At 42.7% G+C, this 20,082-nt stretch overlaps 1 protein-coding gene across 2 annotated transcripts in view; it reads left to right on the forward strand.

The window, feature by feature from the left end:
* pdgfd (platelet derived growth factor d) overlaps positions 1-20,082 on the forward strand; it is an 83,979-nt gene that overhangs the window by 40,161 nt on the left and 23,736 nt on the right. For both annotated transcript variants that reach the window (XR_003929287.1, XM_030067973.1), the window contains exons 4-5: positions 16,077-16,136; positions 18,396-18,609. Coding sequence is in view for 1 of the 2 variants with exons in the window: in XM_030067973.1 (XP_029923833.1) it covers positions 16,077-16,136; positions 18,396-18,609 (274 nt within the window). In the remaining variant the exon portion in view is untranslated. The remainder of the gene's footprint in view (positions 1-16,076; positions 16,137-18,395; positions 18,610-20,082) is intronic.

Here is a 20,082-nt window from a genome sequence, read left to right on the forward strand (position 1 = left end):
TGTGTCAACATCACTTAACTGTTAGCGTTATAACACACATCAACACTCGCTCCCATTAACTTCGTTCGTTAGCTTTGTTGGCCATCAAAACTACTCGGTTAAGGTTAGGAAAAGGTCATGGTTAACGTTATCTGCTAGATGATCTCACTTTTTTCCAGAAATTTCTTGAATCAAGAGTCATTTTCTCAATACTAACAGGCTGATCTGCCTTCTTCTGTCTTGTTGCAACTTAGTTACACGTGCCCCCAGAAAATTTCTCTGAATAAGTAAAACAGCATTGGAGACGAGTAGGATAATTTCATCCCACTGGCAGATTTTTTTTAACATATGGGACTATGTGAGACTAAATGGCTTGTTACCATTGAGACTTTTTTGCAGTGCACACAGACATGCTTGTGAACGAACACACACACACACACACACACACACACACACACACACACACACACACACACACACACACACGCACACTTTTTCTGCCACCCTCTTCTGACCCTTTGTACAGTAAGCAGACCTGTCCCAGATGACCTGAGAAGTCTGGACAGTTCATAACAGAGCAGCAGATCAGACATGCCCTGAGCCATTCAGCGCTTTACAAACCTGTAGCACTATATAAAAATGAATCATCTGAGACAATGGGACTGCTTCTAGAAAGGCTCAAAATTCTCACTGCAGATGCTAGACTTTATGATCTTGGAACAGGTCATACTACTCTTTGAAAGCTGACCATCGATCATTCGTGAAATTCATATTGGCACAATGCTGGACATGTGTCAAATTCAGGCTGAATTCATATCATCCAACATCAGCTTTTGTGTGCATGTGTATGAGACTTAGTGAGAGAGGGAGAGAGAGAGAGAGAGAGACTGCTTACTCCAATTATAAAAAACACCATTAGCAAGATGGCAGCTTCTCCACCTCATTCTCCTCATTCTCCTCTCTCTCTCTCTCTCTCCCACTCTCACTCTCTCTCTCTCTCTCTCTCTCTCCCCTTACTTACACACACCCACAAACACACACGCACACACACTTTCCCCACTGTTAGACTGCAGCAGTGTGTGTGGCTTCATTTAGCCGGTCTAATTTGTTCTCTCCAGACCTATCGAACAGATAAGAGGGAGAAGGAGAGGAGTGAGAGAGAGATAGAGAGAGAGAGAGGCAGGGAGAGAATGAGGTGAAGCATTGGAAGGAGAGAACAGGTGTCTGAGATGGTATCAGCCTGTCAACTAATGACTAAAACAGCCCGGACTGAGAGAGAGCGAGCGAGAGAGAGTGAGAGCGAGGAGAGAGGGAGAGAGAGAGACAGACAGAGGGGGGAGGGAAGGGGAAGAGAGAAATGAAGTGGACTTTCATGAGGAAGTAGATAAAGGAAGAATCAGGAAGGACAGAAAAGAGTGTCAGTATGAGAGAGACAAGGAAGAGAGTCAGATGGAGACTGAGGGAAAACATGGCAAAAGAACTTTGTTTTGCAAAACACAAGCCATGTTTCATTTTACATTTGTCTGTGTTACACCTACAACATGCCCCTGTTTCCTGAAATCCCTGTATTGTGCCTGTCTGATACAAGAAGACAACTGCTCCACTCCAAAAAGAAAAAAGAGAGAGAGGGGAAAAAACACCATCTGCAGTAGGGCTGAACGATTTATCGTTTTCTGATCGAAATTGCGATTTCAGATAATGCGATCATGTGATCGCAAAAGCTACGTTTTTTTGCAGCACTCCTGACTGACCCAGGATCTGTTGTGTCAACTATTGAGGTTAGTGGGATTTAATCCCACAAAAAGCAGCATGTTGGTCATATGGGAGTATTTCAGGTTTGAGACTGCAGACCACCAGAAACAGATACTGTGCAAAAGTTGCAACATCCAGTGACAACACAACCAACTTAGACCACCCCTTGAAAAATGACTGCAGGCATGTACATGACGACTGCATGGCCAAAAATCTTGTGAAAATTCATGTGGAAGTGATGCTCAAGCCCACTGTAGCAAACACACTACAATTACAGTGTCGTTTGCTAGTGTAACTCCGTATGAAAAGAGCAGCAGCAGACACCGGGAGATAACGACTACCATAACACGCTGTATTGCCAAAGGCATGGTGTCCGTTAGCACGGTCACCAGAGACAGATTTCAAAACCGCCTCCGCACGCTGGACAGAAGATATGATTCCCTCCCGCACCTACTTCAACCAGTTTGCCATCCCACAGCTGTACGCGGAGTGTGAGGAAAAAGTTGTAACAGAGCTGAAAAATGTGGAGTGTTATTACTTATTTAACATCATTTTTTTATTGTTTTGTATTTTATTTAACTTTTTTAACTTAACACAATTAAGGATTTTTGCACTACTTTTTAAAATTAAGACAGTCAAATATAGCTGTTTTGTTTATTCAGCTGTAATAACTGCCGTTAGTCAAGGACTTTAAAGAATGTACATGCATGTTTCTTGGCAATAAATACATGTTGGAAGCAATTCTTACCTTTTAGTATTTATCCTTGCATTAGAGTAAATAGCATTTAATGTTATGATGGTATGATGTAATTTTCTTTCATGTTCTAAATTTGTTACTGTGCATGGTGAATATTGCACTGAAGCTTGATTTGAAGAAATATCGCTAATAAAATCGAAATCGCAATATCTGCCAGAAAAATCGCAATTAGATTTTTTCCTAAAATCGTTCAGCATTCGAGTTGATTATGGCATAACGTCATGGAAGGGCATTCATATTGCAAATAATCATACAGATATTGCAATCACGATATGATTCACGATTTTAGTAGAAATTATAATTTTTGTATCATCATTTTCTTTTTCATTTTTAATTGGGGTTTGTACCAACAAACATGTTGTCTTACATCTGGAGACTGCATAATATAGGCCAGAGCATCTCTTTAGCACCATACTTCAGTTAGTGTTTCATTGCACATTTTCCATTTATCAAAAAATTGCTACCCCTGCGTTTTGGATATTTCACTTGACCATATTGCGATGATAGTTCAGCCCTATTATTCATTTCACAGTTTTTCATCCCAAACATCATTTCTTTGGTCCTCTTGCATCTTGTTTCCAGTGGGTATGATTTTGATATCTTGAATACAGTCTTAATCCATTCAGACATCCATTTTCAAGCCACTTATCCTTTAAGGTCACAGTTGCAGCGGGGTCAGCAGTGCAGCCCAGACCTCTCTTACATCCACCATGCAGCTTCTCCAGGGGATCCTAAGATGTCGCCCACCAGGTGATGGATGTAATCCCTCCAGCATATTGCGTCCTGCCCCGAGGCCTCCTCCCACTCAGACACACCCTTTGCACCTTTAAAGGGAGGAAGCCTGAGTTTCCTCATCAGCTGCCCTTCTCCTCCACTTCGGTGTCCTCATGGACTCTTGAGCTCCTCAAGAGTCCGAGTTAATGTAGGGTGAAGCCTGCAACCCATCTGAGAAACCTCATTTCCGCTGCTTATGACCTCTGTACCATGACCTCATTCTTTGAGTCACGACTCAAGCTCATGACCAGGAGTTAGGAAGACCTGTGCCTCACAACTCAGCTCCTTCTTCACCTTTACAGTCCAATACGGTACTTGCATTGCCTGTCCACTGGTCAACCTTCCAGTCCTTCTTTTCCTCACTCATGACCACAGGCTTACTAGTATGGACCCAATATCCATGATCAGGAAAACAACAAATCCATTGCTGCATTTAAGATCAGAATCAAGATTAAGATGTAACCTATAGACTAAACATTATAATTTCAGCCTAGCCCAGTGAGAGAGAGCCATATACCCTGACTCCCCTGCGCTGACGTTGATTCCAACCCTGCAAATAAGCGCGACTACAGGGACTGGGCTTCCACATAAAGGTCTAATGACAAATAGTCGGCTCAAGCCTAGAGAGAACCACGGCTTTGTACTTGGAGATGCTGATTTCATCCCAGTCGCTTCACACTCAAACAAACAATATTATCACATTCCAGAGATCACAGCCTGAGAAAGACAGAAGGATAAGATTCACAAAAGGCAGGGATCTTAGCCTTGTGATATCCAAACTGGATACCCTCCAGACCTTGGCTGCGCTTTGATATCCTGTCCCTGGAACATATGGACAAAAGAGAAGACAAGGCAAACAATTTTTCAAGTCCAAGGTTCACCTAAAACAAGCTTGACTTTTCATTAAGAATGCAGATTAAGAATGCGGATACAACTTTTCACTGTAGGAGACCAGGAATGAAACCGATAAATTGAGCTGAGACGCTGTGAGTACTCCCACGCCCACCAAGCACCCTTCAGTAACTGCTTTGATTGCATAAGGTAAACATTTTAAGAGGAATTTGGTTATGAAGTCTCAAGGAAATCATCTATGAGTGCATGAATCCACCTCACATTGAGTATTGCCTCAACAGCTTCATGTTTTCTCACTTTGCATAGGGAGAGAGTGATATTGGATAGTCTGGTCATATAAATATAGAAATCCGTATTCCCAGGATATTCCCTTGAGGTACTGCTCAATCAAGTACAGTGGAAGAAAGGAAAAGATGAGTAGTCAGTTCCCAGAACTTCCTAAAAGGCTTCCCAAAACACTCCAGTGTGATCCAACAATGGAGGCTTGCCAGACAGACTGGGCTCACAGATATTCCAGAGAACATGACTCAAGAATGAAACTGAAAACACCTGATCTCACAGTTCATGTGTATGTGTGTGCCCTAATGTCCTTAGAGTTAGCAAGAAGTGGGACGGATCAGTTGTTCTCCTGCTTCAGATAAACTGCTGCTGCTTCCTATGATTATGTGGACAAAATCAAAGGTTTAATACCTGCTATGAAGAACCTCATGAAACAAGCTGAAAATGCACAGCAGTTGAAAAATGACTTGCAAACTCTCACTCAGCTCTGTGACTCTGTTGTTCAGCTGCATGAATCAGTAATTCTTTTGGTACCTGAGGATGAACAAGCCAAACAAAATGAGTGGTTTTCTAGTATCAAAACATACAGCAGCTCATTCAAGGATGATGTGAGAAAATGGCTGGATAAAAATGGAAATTCATCCAACCCTGTGGAATCTGACTTGGTTGCAACAAACAATGCTGAGCCTCACCTGCAAATGGATGAAGCCTGTCAGGCCGTAGTTGAAGCCACAGGCCCCATTACATCTGATGAAGGCCTACAGGATGACGTGAAGCCAAGTGACAGTATATCAAATGTGGCAAGCACCCAATCTACTAAAGGCTCTGCAAATGGAAGAAAATCTGTTGTATCGACTACCTCTTCTGCCCGCATTAAAGCACAGGCTGATTTGGCTGCATTGATGGCACGGCAGCAACTTTTACAGGAAAAACATGCATTGGATGAGCAAGAGGAACAGATAAGGAGACGTAAAGAAAAACTTAAAATGGATGAGGAAATTGCTGCTCATATGGCTAAACTGAGTGTGCTAAGGGCTGCTAGTACATCTGGTACTAAAAGCAATGCTACCCAACAGTCCAATGCCATGTACTCTTGTCTTGATAAAACTCAAGGAAAGCAAACAAATTTCAATGTTGACGCTGCTCCATTCATTCCTCAGATATCAGTAGCACCTAAACAGGACACAAAGATAATGATCAGTGGCAGTGATCAAGTTACAAGACCTCAATACAGAATGCCAACCTGTGATGCCCATGTTCAGCCTGCTACTACAACTAGTCATGCCTATGATCTCAATCCTCAGAACAGGGCTCTTGACGTTCAGCTGCAGTGTGAAACCCCTCTGAACACTGAAGGATCTTCAAGCACCCGGGATCAGAACACGGCTCTTGAAATTATGAAAAGGCAAAATGAAATAACAACTTTACTGATACAACAACAGCATCAGTCATCTCTGCCTAAAAGAGACATTCAAATCTTGCAACCCGTTGCAGTACCATTCATTTATGAAAGCCTTTGAGAGCAGTGTCGAAGGAAAGTCTGACAGCTACAGTGATTGTTTGCATTATCTTGAACAATTCACTAGGGGTCGTCCAAGGGAACTTATCCGAAGCTGCCAGCATGTTGACCCAGAGAGGGGCTACATCCAGGCCAAGGCCTTGCTACAGGAGCATTTTGGGAATGAGCAAAGGATAGCTGCTGCTTATATGGAGAAAGCTTTGTCATGGCCTACAATCAAATCAGAAGATGTTAAGGCACTTCAGGACTACAGTCTGTTTCTCAGAGGCTGTTGTAATGTGATGAATGGTGTGCAGTACATGTGTGAGCTTGATATGCCTGCTAACATGCTGGCAATAGTGAAGAAGCTGCCCTATAAGCTCAGAGATCGATGGAGAACGAAGGCTTGTGAAATATAAGAGAGACGGAAGCAAAGAGCAACGTTCAGTGACATTGTGAATTTTGTTGAGATGCAAGTGAGAATTGCAACGGATCCCGTGTTTGGAAATATCCAAGACACATCTCCAGCACCAAGTAAAGGCACAAACCGAACCTGCTCAAATCCCAGAACCAGGACAAAGGGAAGCAGTTTTGCCACAACAGTGACCACAGTGGAGACTGGTACAGGCCCTAGAATAAAGGAAAGGAAATCAAATCCTGTTTCACCAGTCAATAAACCCTGTCTATTTTGTGAAGGTGGACATGCCCTGGAGTGCTTCTCTCAATTGGAAAAGAGGGCTCACACTGAGAAAATTGCTTTCTTAAAGGAGAATGGAGTGTGTTTTGCGTGCTTGTGCATAGGTCACATCAGCAAGGATTGTAGAAAGCGTCTTGAATGTAAAATCTGTGGCTTGAAACACCCCACAATGCTTCACATCCAGTCGAAGAAAAGGGAGACAGAGGCAGGGAAAGGACAAGATCCTCCGGAGGTTGGTGCTTTAGTATCCAGTGGTCTTACTGGGGCTGGTGATAACAATTGCAAGTTACTCATAGTTCCTGTGCAGCTGAAATGCAAGAAGAGTAACAAGACAGTAGTCACTTATGCTTTCCTTGACCAAGGTAGCACAGCTGTTTTCTGTACATGTAATCTCATGAACAAGCTCAACCTCTCAGGAAGAAGGACACGCATCCTTCTACGGACAATGGGTCAGGAGAAGGATGTTGGCAGTAATGTTGTCACTGGACTGGAAGTGGCTGGCCTTGACAGTGATATATTTTTGGACCTGCCCAAAACTTTTACTCAGGAAAGTATGCCAGTCCATAGGGGAAATATTCCCCATCAGAGGGATCTCCAGAGGTGGCCTCACCTGAAACATATTGAGCTAGCAGAGATTGACTCAGAAGTTGAGCTGCTGATTGGGACAAATGTGCCAAGGGCACTGGAACCACTACAAGTAATCCGCAGTGTAGATGATGGACCTTATGCCGTTAAGACTGTTTTGGGCTGGACAGTAAATGGGCCACTAGGAGGAGGTGATGAAGATGAATTGGATGTTGTCACAGTTCACAGGACCTTGGTTGTGAATTTGGAGGAGCTTTGGCAACAACAATTTAAGATGGACTTCCCTGAGTGCAGTCATGATGAGCGGCCTGGTTTATCCAGGGAAGATCAAAGATTTATGGAACTTGTCACACATTCGGCAAAGGTTGTAAACGGTCACTACCAAGTTGCATTGCCCTTGAGAAATGGTGAGGTAGCCATGCCCAACAACAGGAAAGTTGCAGAACAGCGGGCTCTAAACTTGCAGAAGAGATTCAAAAGGGACTTGTCATTCCATCGGCAGTACACAGACTTCATGAATGACATTATCTCTAAGGGATATGCAGAGCAAGTACCTGCAGAAGAGCTGGAATGCAGTGATGGGAGATTGTGGTATATCCCACACCATGGTGTTTACCACCCTCGTAAAGGGAAGCTTCGGGTGGTATTTGACTGTGGAGCAACTTTCCAGGAGACCTCTCTCAACGCTGAACTCCTACAGGGACCAGATCTCACTAGCTCCCTTATTGGGGTAATGACTCGCTTTAGGAAGGAGCCAGTAGTGATTATGGCTGACATAGAATCCATGTTTTATCAGGTAAAGGTACCAGCGGAAGATGCCGATCTGCTAAGGTTTGTCTGGTGGCCCAACGGTGACCTTACTCAACAGCTGGCAGATTTCAGAATGACAGTGCATATCTTTGGTGCAACTTCGTCACCAAGTTGTGCTAACTTTGTGCTGAGAAAATGTGCTGAGGATAGTGAAGATCAGTTTGGTAGGGAGACTACAGAGAAGCTTCTACATTGTTTCTATGTGGATGACTGCCTGGTGTCAACAGCCAATGAGCCCGAGGCAGTGGCGCTCTATCATAATCTGGTCTCCATATGTTCCAAAGGTGGCTTTAAATTGACAAAATGGATGAGCAACAGACATGCTGTGATGGCTGCGATACCAGAAGAGCAGAGGGCACAGGGTGTGAAGAGTCTGGAGCTAGATCATGACTTACTTCCTGTGGAGAGAGTCTTGGGGGTGCAATGGTGCATTCAATCTGATGCCTTCAAGTTTAAGATCGTGGTGCCAAATAGACCTCTGACAAGAAGGGGCATTCTCTCCATCATTAGCTCAATCTATGATCCTTTAGGAATCCTGAGTCCAGTTGTCCTTTCTGCCAAGATCATCTTGCAAAGGTTGTGCAGAAAGAACCTTGGTTGGGATGACCTCGTACCACCTGCAGCCACAGAGGAATGGATGAAATGGTTAGGGGACCTCAGCCAGTTGGAGCATTTTCAGGTGGCCAGGTGCCTGAAGCCTCCAGATTTTGGAGAAGTTGTCGCAGCACAATTGCATCACTTCAGCGATGCAAGTGAAGACGGCTATGGCGCAGTGACTTAAATGCTTTTGTGGAATGTGCGACAACAGGTGCATAGTTCCTTCATCATGGGAAAGGCCAGAGTAGCTCCACTGAAGGCAGTTTCCATACCCCGCTTGGAGTTGACAGCTGCTACCGTTGCAAGCCGCCTGGACACCTTCTGGAGGAAGGAGCTACATATGCCGCTGCAAGAATCTGTGTTTTGGACAGATAGTACCTCTGTACTAAAATATATAAAAAATGAGACCTCAAGGTTCCGTGTTTTTGTTGCAAACAGGGTCTCAGAGATTCTGAAAGTGTCACATCCTTCTCAATGGAGATATGTTAATACTTCATGCAATCCTGCAGATATGGCCTCAAGAGGACTGAAAGTAGATGTGTTCCTGAAGAATGAGACCTGGCTGTCAGGACCTGCATATCTTTTGTGTCCCGAGCAAGAGTGGCCTGTGAATCCAGATGATTCGGGCAAACTTCTGTCGGATGATCCAGAAGTTAAGATCAGTGTTGTTGTGAATGCTGTGCATGGTGCGGAGGAAGTGGATGCAACCACTCGTTTAATCCAGCGTTGCTCCTCCTGGATTAGTTTGAAGCGGACTGTGGCCTGGATTCTCAGGTTTAAAGGCTGGCTCCTGTGTCGCAGTCAGAGGAGGAAGCACGTAAGCTCAGCTTCTGCTCAGTCGTATGTAAGTAAACAGCCAAAGCCCTCTTCAGAGCCAGGAACAGGTTTGCTTACAGTGGGTGAGTTGATGAATGCCGAAAAGGAAATCATCAAGTTTTGCCAGAGGAAGAGATATTCTGATGAGCTTTGCAGTTTGCAGAATGGCAGAACTGTGAAGAAGAACAGCAGCATTTTCAAACTTTCTCCTGTGTTGGAAGGTGGTGTCATAAGAGTTGGAGGACGCCTAGGTAAATCTGCTATGCCTGAAGAGACCAAACATCCTGTGATACTGGCCAAAGACTTACACATATCTGACATTCTTCTGAGGCATATACATCAGGAGGTGGGCCATGGTGGACGCAACTACATGCTGGCTAGGTTGCGTCAAAGGTACTGGATCCCAGGCGCCAGTACAGCGATAAGAAAAATTTTATCCAACTGTGTTGTGTGCCGTAGACTGCAAGCTGTTCCATCCTGCCAACAGATGGCAGATCTGCCTATTGACCGGATTTGTCCGGATGAGGCTCCATTCACCAGGGTTGGGGTGGATTACTTCGGACCTTTTGAGGTCAGGAGCCGAAGAAGCATTGTGAAAAGATATGGAGTCATATTTACATGTCTGGCTGTACGGGCTATCCATATTGAAGTTGCCGCTTCTCTGGATACAGATTCATTTGTCCACGCACTGCGGCGTTTCATTGCAAGCCATCATTAATGGCCGTCCGATCACCAAGGCATCTACTGACCCTAATGACCTGGAGGCACTTACACCGAATCATCTCTTGTTATTGAAGACTTCCCCATCTCTACCACCAGGGGAATTTCACAAAGATGATGTCTATGCTCGTCGCCGCTGGAGGCAAGTTCAGTACATGGCAAATCTCTTCTGGAAGCGGTGGGTCAGTGAATACTTGCCACAGTTGCAGGCATGTCAGAAGTGGTGTGGCGTTAAACGCAATTATGTGGTTGGGGACATTGTGCTTATTGCGGACAATACAGCGCCACGCAATTCTTGGATTATGGGACTTGTTGTTCAGACCTTTCCTGATAGGAAAGGTTTTGTGCGAAGGTTGCTGATCAAGACAAAGACTGGTTGTTTAGATAGGCCCATAACTAAGGTCTATCTTCTGCAAGAGGCCTCTGTGTGATTTGGGCCAGCGGTAAAAGCTGTGCTCTTGCGGTGGGTTAAGTGCTAGTAACCTCTGACCCTAGAAGAAATAATATGAATAGTGTTTGTATATTGTTGTAAATGTGTGGTGTATTTCGAGTGATGCTGTGTAAAATGGCTCCTTATTTCATTTTTGTTGTAATTATAATCTGATAATAATTAGGGGCTGGAATGTTGGAGCCATGGTATGTGAGTATTGTTTATGTTGCACATTTATCATGTCATTTACGGTAATTGGCACATCACGTGGGCATAGCAGTCTCGGTGTTTTAGCATTATCTACACCTGTGCACCGGTGTGTCAGTATGGAGAGGGGGTGAGTAGGGAGAGCATATCCTTTGTTGACCGCTTCACACTGCTCTTCTTGTGATCGCCTGGTCCTTGCGTTTTTTTTGTTTGTAATGTGTACGACAAGAATAAACAAGCAATCGCACGTACTTCAGTGGATCTGAGTTTTTCCAGCGTTTTGCGCGTCACAAACAATCTCCGTGCTTAGCCCCTCGCGGCTTCTGGTGGTCAAGAATGTAGCCGCTACAGTATTTATCCTTGCATTAGAGTAAATAGCATTTAATGTTATGATGGTATGATGTAATTTTCTTTCATGTTTTAAATTTGTTACTGTACATGGTGAATATTGCACTGAAGCTTGATTTGAAGAAATATCGCTAATAAAATCGAAATCGCAATATCTGCCAGAAAAATCGCAATTAGATTTTTTCCTAAAATCGTTCAGCATTCGAGTTGATTATGGCATAACGTCATGGAAGGGCATTCATATTGCAAATAATCATACAGATATTGCAATCACAAGATGATTCACAATTTTAGTAGAAATTATAATTTTTGTATCATCATTTTCTTTTTCATTTTTAATTGGGGTTTGTACCAACAAACATGTTGCCTTACATCTGGAGACTGCATAATATAGGCCAGAGCATCTCTTTAGCACCATACTTCAGTTAGTGTTTCATTGCACATTTTCCATTTATCAAAAAATTGCTACCCCTGCGTTTTGGATATTTCACTTGACCATATTGCGATGATAGTTCAGCTCTATTATTCATTTCACAGTTTTTCATCCCAAACATCATTTCTTTGGTCCTCTTGCATCTTGTTTCCAGTGGGTATGATTTTGATATCTTGAATACAGTCTTAATCCATTCAGACATCCATTTTCAAGCCACTTATCCTTCAAGGTCACAGTTGCAGCGGGGTCAGCAGTGCAGCCCAGACCTCTCTTACATCCACCATGCAGCTCCTCCAGGGGATCCTAAGATGTCGCCCACCAGGTGATGGATGTAATCCCTCCAGCATATTGCCTCCTGCCCCGAGGCCTCCTCCCACTCAGACACACCCTTTGCACCTTTACAGGGAGGAAGCCTGAGTTTCCTCACCAGCTGCCCTTCTCCTCCACTTCGGTGTCCTCATGGACTCTTGAGCTCCTCAAGAGTCCGAGTTAATGTAGCGTGAAGCCTGCAACCCATCTGAGAAACCTCATTTCCGCTGCTTATGACCTCTGTACCATGACCTCATTCTTTCAGTCACGACTCAAAGCTCATGACCAGGAGTTAGGAAGACCTGTGCCTCACAACTCAGCTCCTTCTTCACCTTTACAGTCCAATACGGTACTTGCATTGCCTGTCCACTGGTCAACCTTCCAGTCCTTCTTTTTCCTCACTCATGACCACAGGCTTACTAGTATGGACCCAATATCCATGATCAGGAAAACAACAAATCCATTGCTGCATTTAAGATCAGAATCAAGATTAAGATGTAACCTATAGACTAAACATTATAATTTCAGCCTAGCCCAGTGAGAGAGAGCCATATACCATGACTCCCTTGCGCTGACGTTGATTCCAACCCTGCAAATGAGCACAACTACAGGGACTGGGCTTCCGGATAAAGGTCTAATAACAAATAGTCGGCTCAAGCCTAGAGAGAACCACGGCTTTGTACTTGGAGATGCTGATTTCATCCCAGTCGCTTCACACTCTGACAATATTATCACATTCCAGAGATCACAGCCTGAGAAAGACAGAAGGATAAGATTCACAAAAGGCAGGGATCTTAGCCTTGTGATATCCAAACTGGATACCCTCCAGACCTTGGCTGCGCTTTGATATCCTGTCCCTGGAACATATGGACAAAAGAGAAGACAGGGCAAACACTTTTTCAAGTCCAAGGTTCACCTAAAACAAGCTTGACGTTTCATTAAGAATGCAGATTAAGAATGCGGATACAACTTTTCAATGTAGGAGACCAGGAATGAAACCGATAAATTCAGCTGAGACGTTGTGAGTACTCCCACGCCCACCAAGCACCCTTCAATAACTGCTTTGATTGCATAAGGTAAACATTTTAAGAGGAATTTGGTTATGAAATCTCAAGGAAATCATCTATGAGTGCATGAATCCACCTCACATTGAGTATTGCCTCAACAGCTTCATGTTTTCTCACTTTGCATAGGGAGAGAGTGATATTGGATAGTCTGGTCATATAAATATAGAAATCCGTATTCCCAGGATATTCCCTTGAGGTACTGCTCAATCAAGTACAGTGGAAGAAAGGAAAAGATGAGTAGTCAGTTCCCAGAACTTCCTAAAAGGCTTCCCAAAACACTCCAGTGTGATCCAACAATGGAGGCTTGCCAGACAGACTGGGCTCACAGATATTCCAGAGAACATGACTCAAGAATGAAACTGAAAACACCTGATCTCACGGTTCATGTGTATGTGTGTGCCCTAATGTCCTTAGAGTTAGCAAGAAGTGGGACGGATCAGTTGTTCTCCTGCTTCAGATAAACTGCTGCTGCTTCCAGAACACATTGCATCACTTCCACTGTAAAGGAATTTTCTTCCTAAAAACGGCTCCCTGGTGCCAAATATTTAGGACGTCAAATGCGAATGCTTTTATGAACTATGGAAAACATCTTTAGGTTTGTCTCCTTTTTAAATAAACATCCTGGGCAGAGTACGACAGGCAATTTTAAAGAACATCCATCTGTTGCACCCTTATAAAGGCTCTTGGAGCTGAAACATATTTTTTAATTTTACCTAGCCGAGTAATAAAAAAAAAAAAAAAAAACTTTTTTTTAACTAGTTTTTCAAAGGAACAGTGTGCCTTGGATGTTCTTTAAGTTTACCGGCCGTATTCTACACAGGATGTTTGTTTAAAAAGGAGATAAAATTAAACATATTTTCCATTGATCTAACCCTCTCCAAAGAACATCTGATTTTCCTTTGCCTGATTGAGGACCCACCCAGCTCTCTTATATCCCCTTTTTTGGGCTTTAATGAACTACTTAAGCACCAGAAGTAGCAGGTAGGAACAGTGCTCTGAAGACAAGAGGTATTTTCCTAACTCCAACCTCAAAACTAGCACTAATTTGCATTTGGAACAAATGCATGGGACAGCACAAATGTGACCTGTGTGATTTACCTACATAGGAAACCAAATGTCCTCTGGCTATATTCCAGCTCACAAGAAGTGGGGTTGTAATGTGAATGAGGAAATGCACTCCCCTTGCTCAACATGCACCACTCTAAAGCATTTAATCTCCAACTGCTCCAGTGGAGTGGCTGAGTGTCCAGCGGCACAAGACGGAGGTTGGCTCAGGCAGCTCCCAGGTGTCCCGTCCTCTACTCCAATTCAGTAAATAAGAATTTGTCCCTTCATGGTTAAGTTGATAAGCTATTTCGTATTTACAATAAGGAGGTGAGAGGACAGGAGTCTGGTAATGAAGCTGGCTGGTGGCTGTAGACTGTATACAAGGGGTCAGTACATTTACAGTGCTGTACACTACTGGTTATAAACAAGCACTTTACAGAACCCTCACTCTTAAACTTTTTCCTATTGCTTTTCCTATCAAGTGGCCCAGATGTGTTTTACATGAAACACGTGTCCTTATAAGGAAATGAGAGTAGGAATCTGTAAACATGCGTGCACGTGTGCACAACCACACACACTCATGCTCTTACAGGAACCCCTCTGACCTCATTCACAGCTGGCCGATGTGTGTGAGTGTGTGTGAGTATGTGTGCAGTATATGTGCGTTAATCCAAGAGCTGCACGCGAGAAGCTGTAAAACAAAGACACCGCACACTGACAGGCTTTGATGTCAACTCTATTACATGCACAAAAATACAGAGGAAGACACACTTACACACACACACACACACACACACACACACACACACACACACACACACACACACACCAAGTAAGGATACCATGTCTTTGAAGTGTAGTGGAGGCAGATTTACTGCGCTGCTTTGACCGGAGATGGTATTTAAGACTCTTCAAGGAGACAGCCAGTGAGATGTTATGTGTGTGCATGAAGAGTGTAATGAGAGAGACAGAGGGTGTACGTGAGGAAGAGTGAGAGTGTGTGCTTGCGTGCATGTGTGCTAAATATGTCAGTCTGATGAGTGTTTATCACCTAAACGTGCCTTGACCAGACTCTAATTACTCTCTCTCTCTCTCTCTCTCTCTCCCTCTCCCTCTTCACTCTCTTACACACACACACACACATACACACATATATGCACACACGCACACACACACACACACGCACACACACACACACATACACACACACACACACACGCGCAGACACAGACAAACGTGCTTCAACCAGCTTCATTGGAAATTCTCTTGGGATTTTGCTGATGCTCTGACAGTCCATCAGTTAGACAGGCACGCACCTGAATACCTCGGATAGCCCCGGATTACACGTCAGCACTCACACACTCAAATACACACATAGACATGCACCAGACGTGGGTCAAGTAGCGTTTGCAAATACTTTATGGTGTTTGTTTTAACCTGCATGGAACAGCAGAGAGGTCTGAGCAGTTCAGATAGCGCTGAGTAGGCTGTCAGTTGTAATAAAATAGGATGAATTGACAAAAAAGTTTCCTGTGGTTGTCCTCACTGTTTAGTTTTGATTGTGTTTTATCATGTTCTGACTCGTTGAAAATACTATCCAGTGCAGATGTTTACATACAAAACCTACCCATTTTGAGTGTTATTAAGGTCATTAAGGTCATTAAGGTCCATAATCCAAAATTGCAGAGGGTCGACTAAAGCGAGGACCCTGTAGACACAACAGACAAAAATGTTAATTAATTTTGCATAATGCACCTTTAACCTCAACAGGTGTTGTTTTCCCTACTTACTTTCAGCAGAACAAGTTTTACTGTAACTGACAAATGACTGCACAGGATCTAAAACTACTGAAAATCTATTTTACAATGTCAAAACTGTGTGGGTTATTAATGCGAAAATTAAGCTGTGTGCTTCAGCAACTGAAAACGATTCTTGGCTTTAACAGTTAGAAGGTAGTGAGTTTCTTCGCTGACCAACTTGATGAACACACATGTTCATTCATTCATTCATTCATTCTTTCATTCATTCAGTCATTCCCATTTCCTCCTTTGCTGTATGACTTCTCATCCATTGAATGGCTGATTGATGGATTAATTCTCTCTGTTGTCCTTTCCTGTAGTACGACTCTCCCCTCCCTGCATCCAGTACCAACTGGGAGGCTGTCACTTTGGGAATGTCGGTGAGTCACACACACACACACACACACACACACACACAAACTTACACTTTAAATTATAAATAGTTCAAAAATCAAAAATCAAATTAAACAGGCCTGTGTGACCTCAGTAGTAATAATATTAACTTTGTTTGCTGTAGCTTGAGCTTCCTCACAGTCCCACATTGACCATTAAATGTGAAAAAGAATCAGGTGTTTCTTCTCTTTTTTTTGTAATATTGAGAAAGAAGAAGTCTAGGTCAAGGGTTTTTTTAAACTGTTCATTTTCAGAATTATATAACAGTGTTTTGAAATTAAAATGTTAGTTTTGCTTGGTACTCCATCTCTACCTTGCACCCTTTGCCCACATGAGCCTGGGCATACAGCATATGGCATAAATTCTCCAGTGGAAAATAAATATATCCCCAGCATTCAGGGAACATAACTCTACTTTCCCTGCCCTAGTAATTGTTTTTGCATGCTGATTATGCGTAATATAGATAATGTGATATTACCTAATGACCCGCCTTTAACACTTAAACCTGCTTAACTGCCAGTTTCTCCTCACACAGGCATACACTTAATCACATAGAGAAACACTGCCACATATAGTGTCTCCACTTGTAATTATGGTAACATATGGTCAGTTTGCAGAGGTGCCCACACATGCAATACATTCAGGCATGCATGTATATATTAATATGCATGAAGCCTTAGATCTGAGATGAAGTGTTTCTTCAGACCGATGCTTTTATAAGCACATGCAATCACCGTAATGTTTTTGTGTGTGTGTCAGTGAGAAAAGACAGTGGGTTCCATTGACGTATGTAATCACGATAATGTGTGAGCGCTGGACTGAGTGGCAGTGTTTTTCTGCATGCATTGGTAATAATTATTTGTGTGGGTGTATGCCTTTCTCTTTGTGTGTGTGTGCATGTGCGCATGAGTGTGTGTGTGTGTTCCTGTATGTCCTTGTCTGTGCAGATGAGTACAGATTCATTGCCTCTTCCATTTTATTTTCCTTGCATTCTATTGGTTCCTTTAGAAGAGGATGGCGCTTAAATTGTAAATATCTGCTTTTCAAATACGCCATGTATAAATAAATGATTAAATAAAAAATAACTGCCAGCTGAACATTCACAGTGATATGTTGTTTTCAGTTGTGCTTATGTTGACAGTCGTGCCACCCTACTGCTGTGCAACTACGCAGCGTGAGATATATCCAGAGTCACTCTAGTTCAAACACAATGAATGTTCAAATGGTACAGTCACTCCAAGTACAAGGTATTTACTAGATCAATACCAAGTATTGATCTTGTAAATGCATGGTAAGAATAGTGAGCTATGATATGATTACACCTGTACCTAAGTAGATTAACACCATTCTAAGAAATCAGGCCACGTATTTTGTACTTCAGTATGAATGTTTCACAAAAAAGAGCTGCACTAATTGAAATCATGTAAAGGAGAGCTGTTTAGACTCAGGTGACAAAAATAAGATGGAGAACCATGTAGACCCATCCATTAAAAGACATGTTTATTCTGTGCATTACTCTGTTGAGTCCAAGCAGGGTTCACTTAAATCATGAGATTTAAGAGAGATTTTGCTTTTCTTTCATAGTTATTGTTCATGGCTCTATCCACTTTTAAGGGGATATTAAACTTACCTGGCATGTTTGAGAAAGTGTTGATTATCCCCGCGGAATAAGAAGGTTTCTGCCATATTCAAAATAATTGTATTATTCAAAATTATGTAATTATTTTCCTTTTCCATTCCTTAGATAAGCCTCTGCCATACATGTTCTGCAACGGTAGAAAGTAGACTGAAACTGGATGATGAAAGGAAGCATTGTTTGCTCCCATGGTGTTACTATGTTTGTCCCGTATGTGTTGTAACTGGTTATTTCCTGACAGAGATCGTCTGTGTGATGTTGTCTCTTCTCTTTCCTCATTTTCCTGCCAGTGTTCACTGTAATGAAAATTTCATAACTCATATTTCCTCTAAAAAGCATTCATTTGAAATTGGCATAATGGCTTCAAGTATGAATGTCTGTAAATTGTTTCCCTGCTCAAATTAACACTGATGAACTGATATTTTTGTGTTTCTTGAGTTCCCAATAACAAATAATATGATCAGCAATTTATCATTTCTGAATATTAGCAGGTTCTTGCAGTGTTGAGCTCACTAAATAATGGCACAGGTTAGGATTTGAACAGAAATTTAGGCAGCTCAATTTTTCAAGGATTTTTAGCTGCTTGCCTGTTCACCTTTGCGCTGTGCAGGACGATGGCGTGGATCTGGCACCAGTGGCCGTGACGGCGGTTCCTTTCTCAGTGGAGGATTTGGACCGGACCATCGCTGCCTTTGACACAGTGGAACAGCTTCTCCGAACCCTGAACCCTGACACCTGGAGACAGGACCTAGACAGCATCTACACTCAAACACACATACACTATAGATCCAGGGCCTATCATCTGGCAAGCAGGCATAATAAAGGTAAGATATATTTGTATGTTTGAGCTATATAGACAACTCAATGATAACTGTCCTTGAAGAAGGAAGACAAGTAGCTAGAAAAAGACACCTAAACCCACATGTATTATTGTTCCAAAGTGTATCATGTGGCTCGTAATAATTTTATGATAAAGGCTTTAAAAGGTAATCATGTTAGTTCAAGCACATTTCTTTATAGAATTGCAGTAAATCCTGTCACTTTTATGCATACCAGGTACTATGAACTTGCCAAAGAAATAATGGCCTATTTGGAAAAGAAATTCAGAAGAGGTGGGAGTAGGTGCTCTTAGACAACTGGCAGAGGAGAATGCCTGCCATTGGTACTGATACTGGCACTGGTGCTGAACTGTCTTTTATGGGGCTAGTATGTCAAACAGGTGTGCAGTTTTAGCAGCAGTCCTCTTTGCCCTTTACCTTGCTCTGGCATTGTGCTGTTTTCTGATGGAGGGCAGACAACTGCCAACTACATCACAGTCCAAATGACATGCTGCAGCCTTGCCTTTTGAGTGGGAGGACACAGGGTTATATCAGACTGTGATGGATGATGCAGGGATACTGATGGATCTGTGGAGTTGGACCGGGGTTGTTTGTGACATGCTGAGCTACCAAAGTTAATGCAAAAAGAAAAGCCTCCTTTGGGCCTTGTAGAGGATATTGAAGGTGTTTTCATCCCATTTGAGGGTTAAAGTTACAGATGGTGGTCCTGAATGAATCCATGGGGTTGCTGGTATTTTGCAGCACAGTCATTGCTGTGAGAGCACAGAACCCTCACCAAGGAAAAACCCAGCAAACAGGGGGCTCATTCTTATATACTGGGCCATATTTATAAAACTCAGTGGTGCAGCATTGCTGTGTGCAACATCTGTGGTTCAGTAATTTCATATAATTTATAATTTTTCCTGGGCTGTGAATACTCTGGTGGAGCCACATTACTGCTGCCTTATGATCAGTTAATAAAGTGTTGCATATTTTACAGCCGAGTGCTTTCCTTTGTAATATAACTGTATTGCTTTGTAATTTGCCAACTGGGTCAGCACCTGATTTCAAAATAAAAGCATAAATTTTGGCACTTATGTAACAAAAGAATGATTTAGTATTGAGGCATAGAGAATCACCGCATCAAGAGACTTCAAATCACATTATTCAGTGGAATTACAATAAATATATAGTGCACTAGATTGTTTAGACACACAGCTGAGAGGGATCATCAGGCCTGAGTGCTCCCATGATGTGATTTACTTGTAATTCACTTTTAGCTACTTTTGTTTGTTGTTGTCCATTTTAATGACAAAAAAAAAAAAAAAAAAAACACCGTGAAATCTGAATTCACTTAGGCCAGGCCATGGCAAGCGCTGTACCTTACTACACTCAAGTGATGCTGACACTGAGACTGTCTCAGTGGAGTGTTGCTCAGTAAATGTGAATCACCTTCAGACTATGGCATCTGAGTAGAGC

The sequence above is a fragment of the Myripristis murdjan genome, chromosome 13 (assembly GCF_902150065.1).
Source record: "Myripristis murdjan chromosome 13, fMyrMur1.1, whole genome shotgun sequence".
Lineage (NCBI taxonomy): Eukaryota > Metazoa > Chordata > Actinopteri > Holocentriformes > Holocentridae > Myripristis > Myripristis murdjan.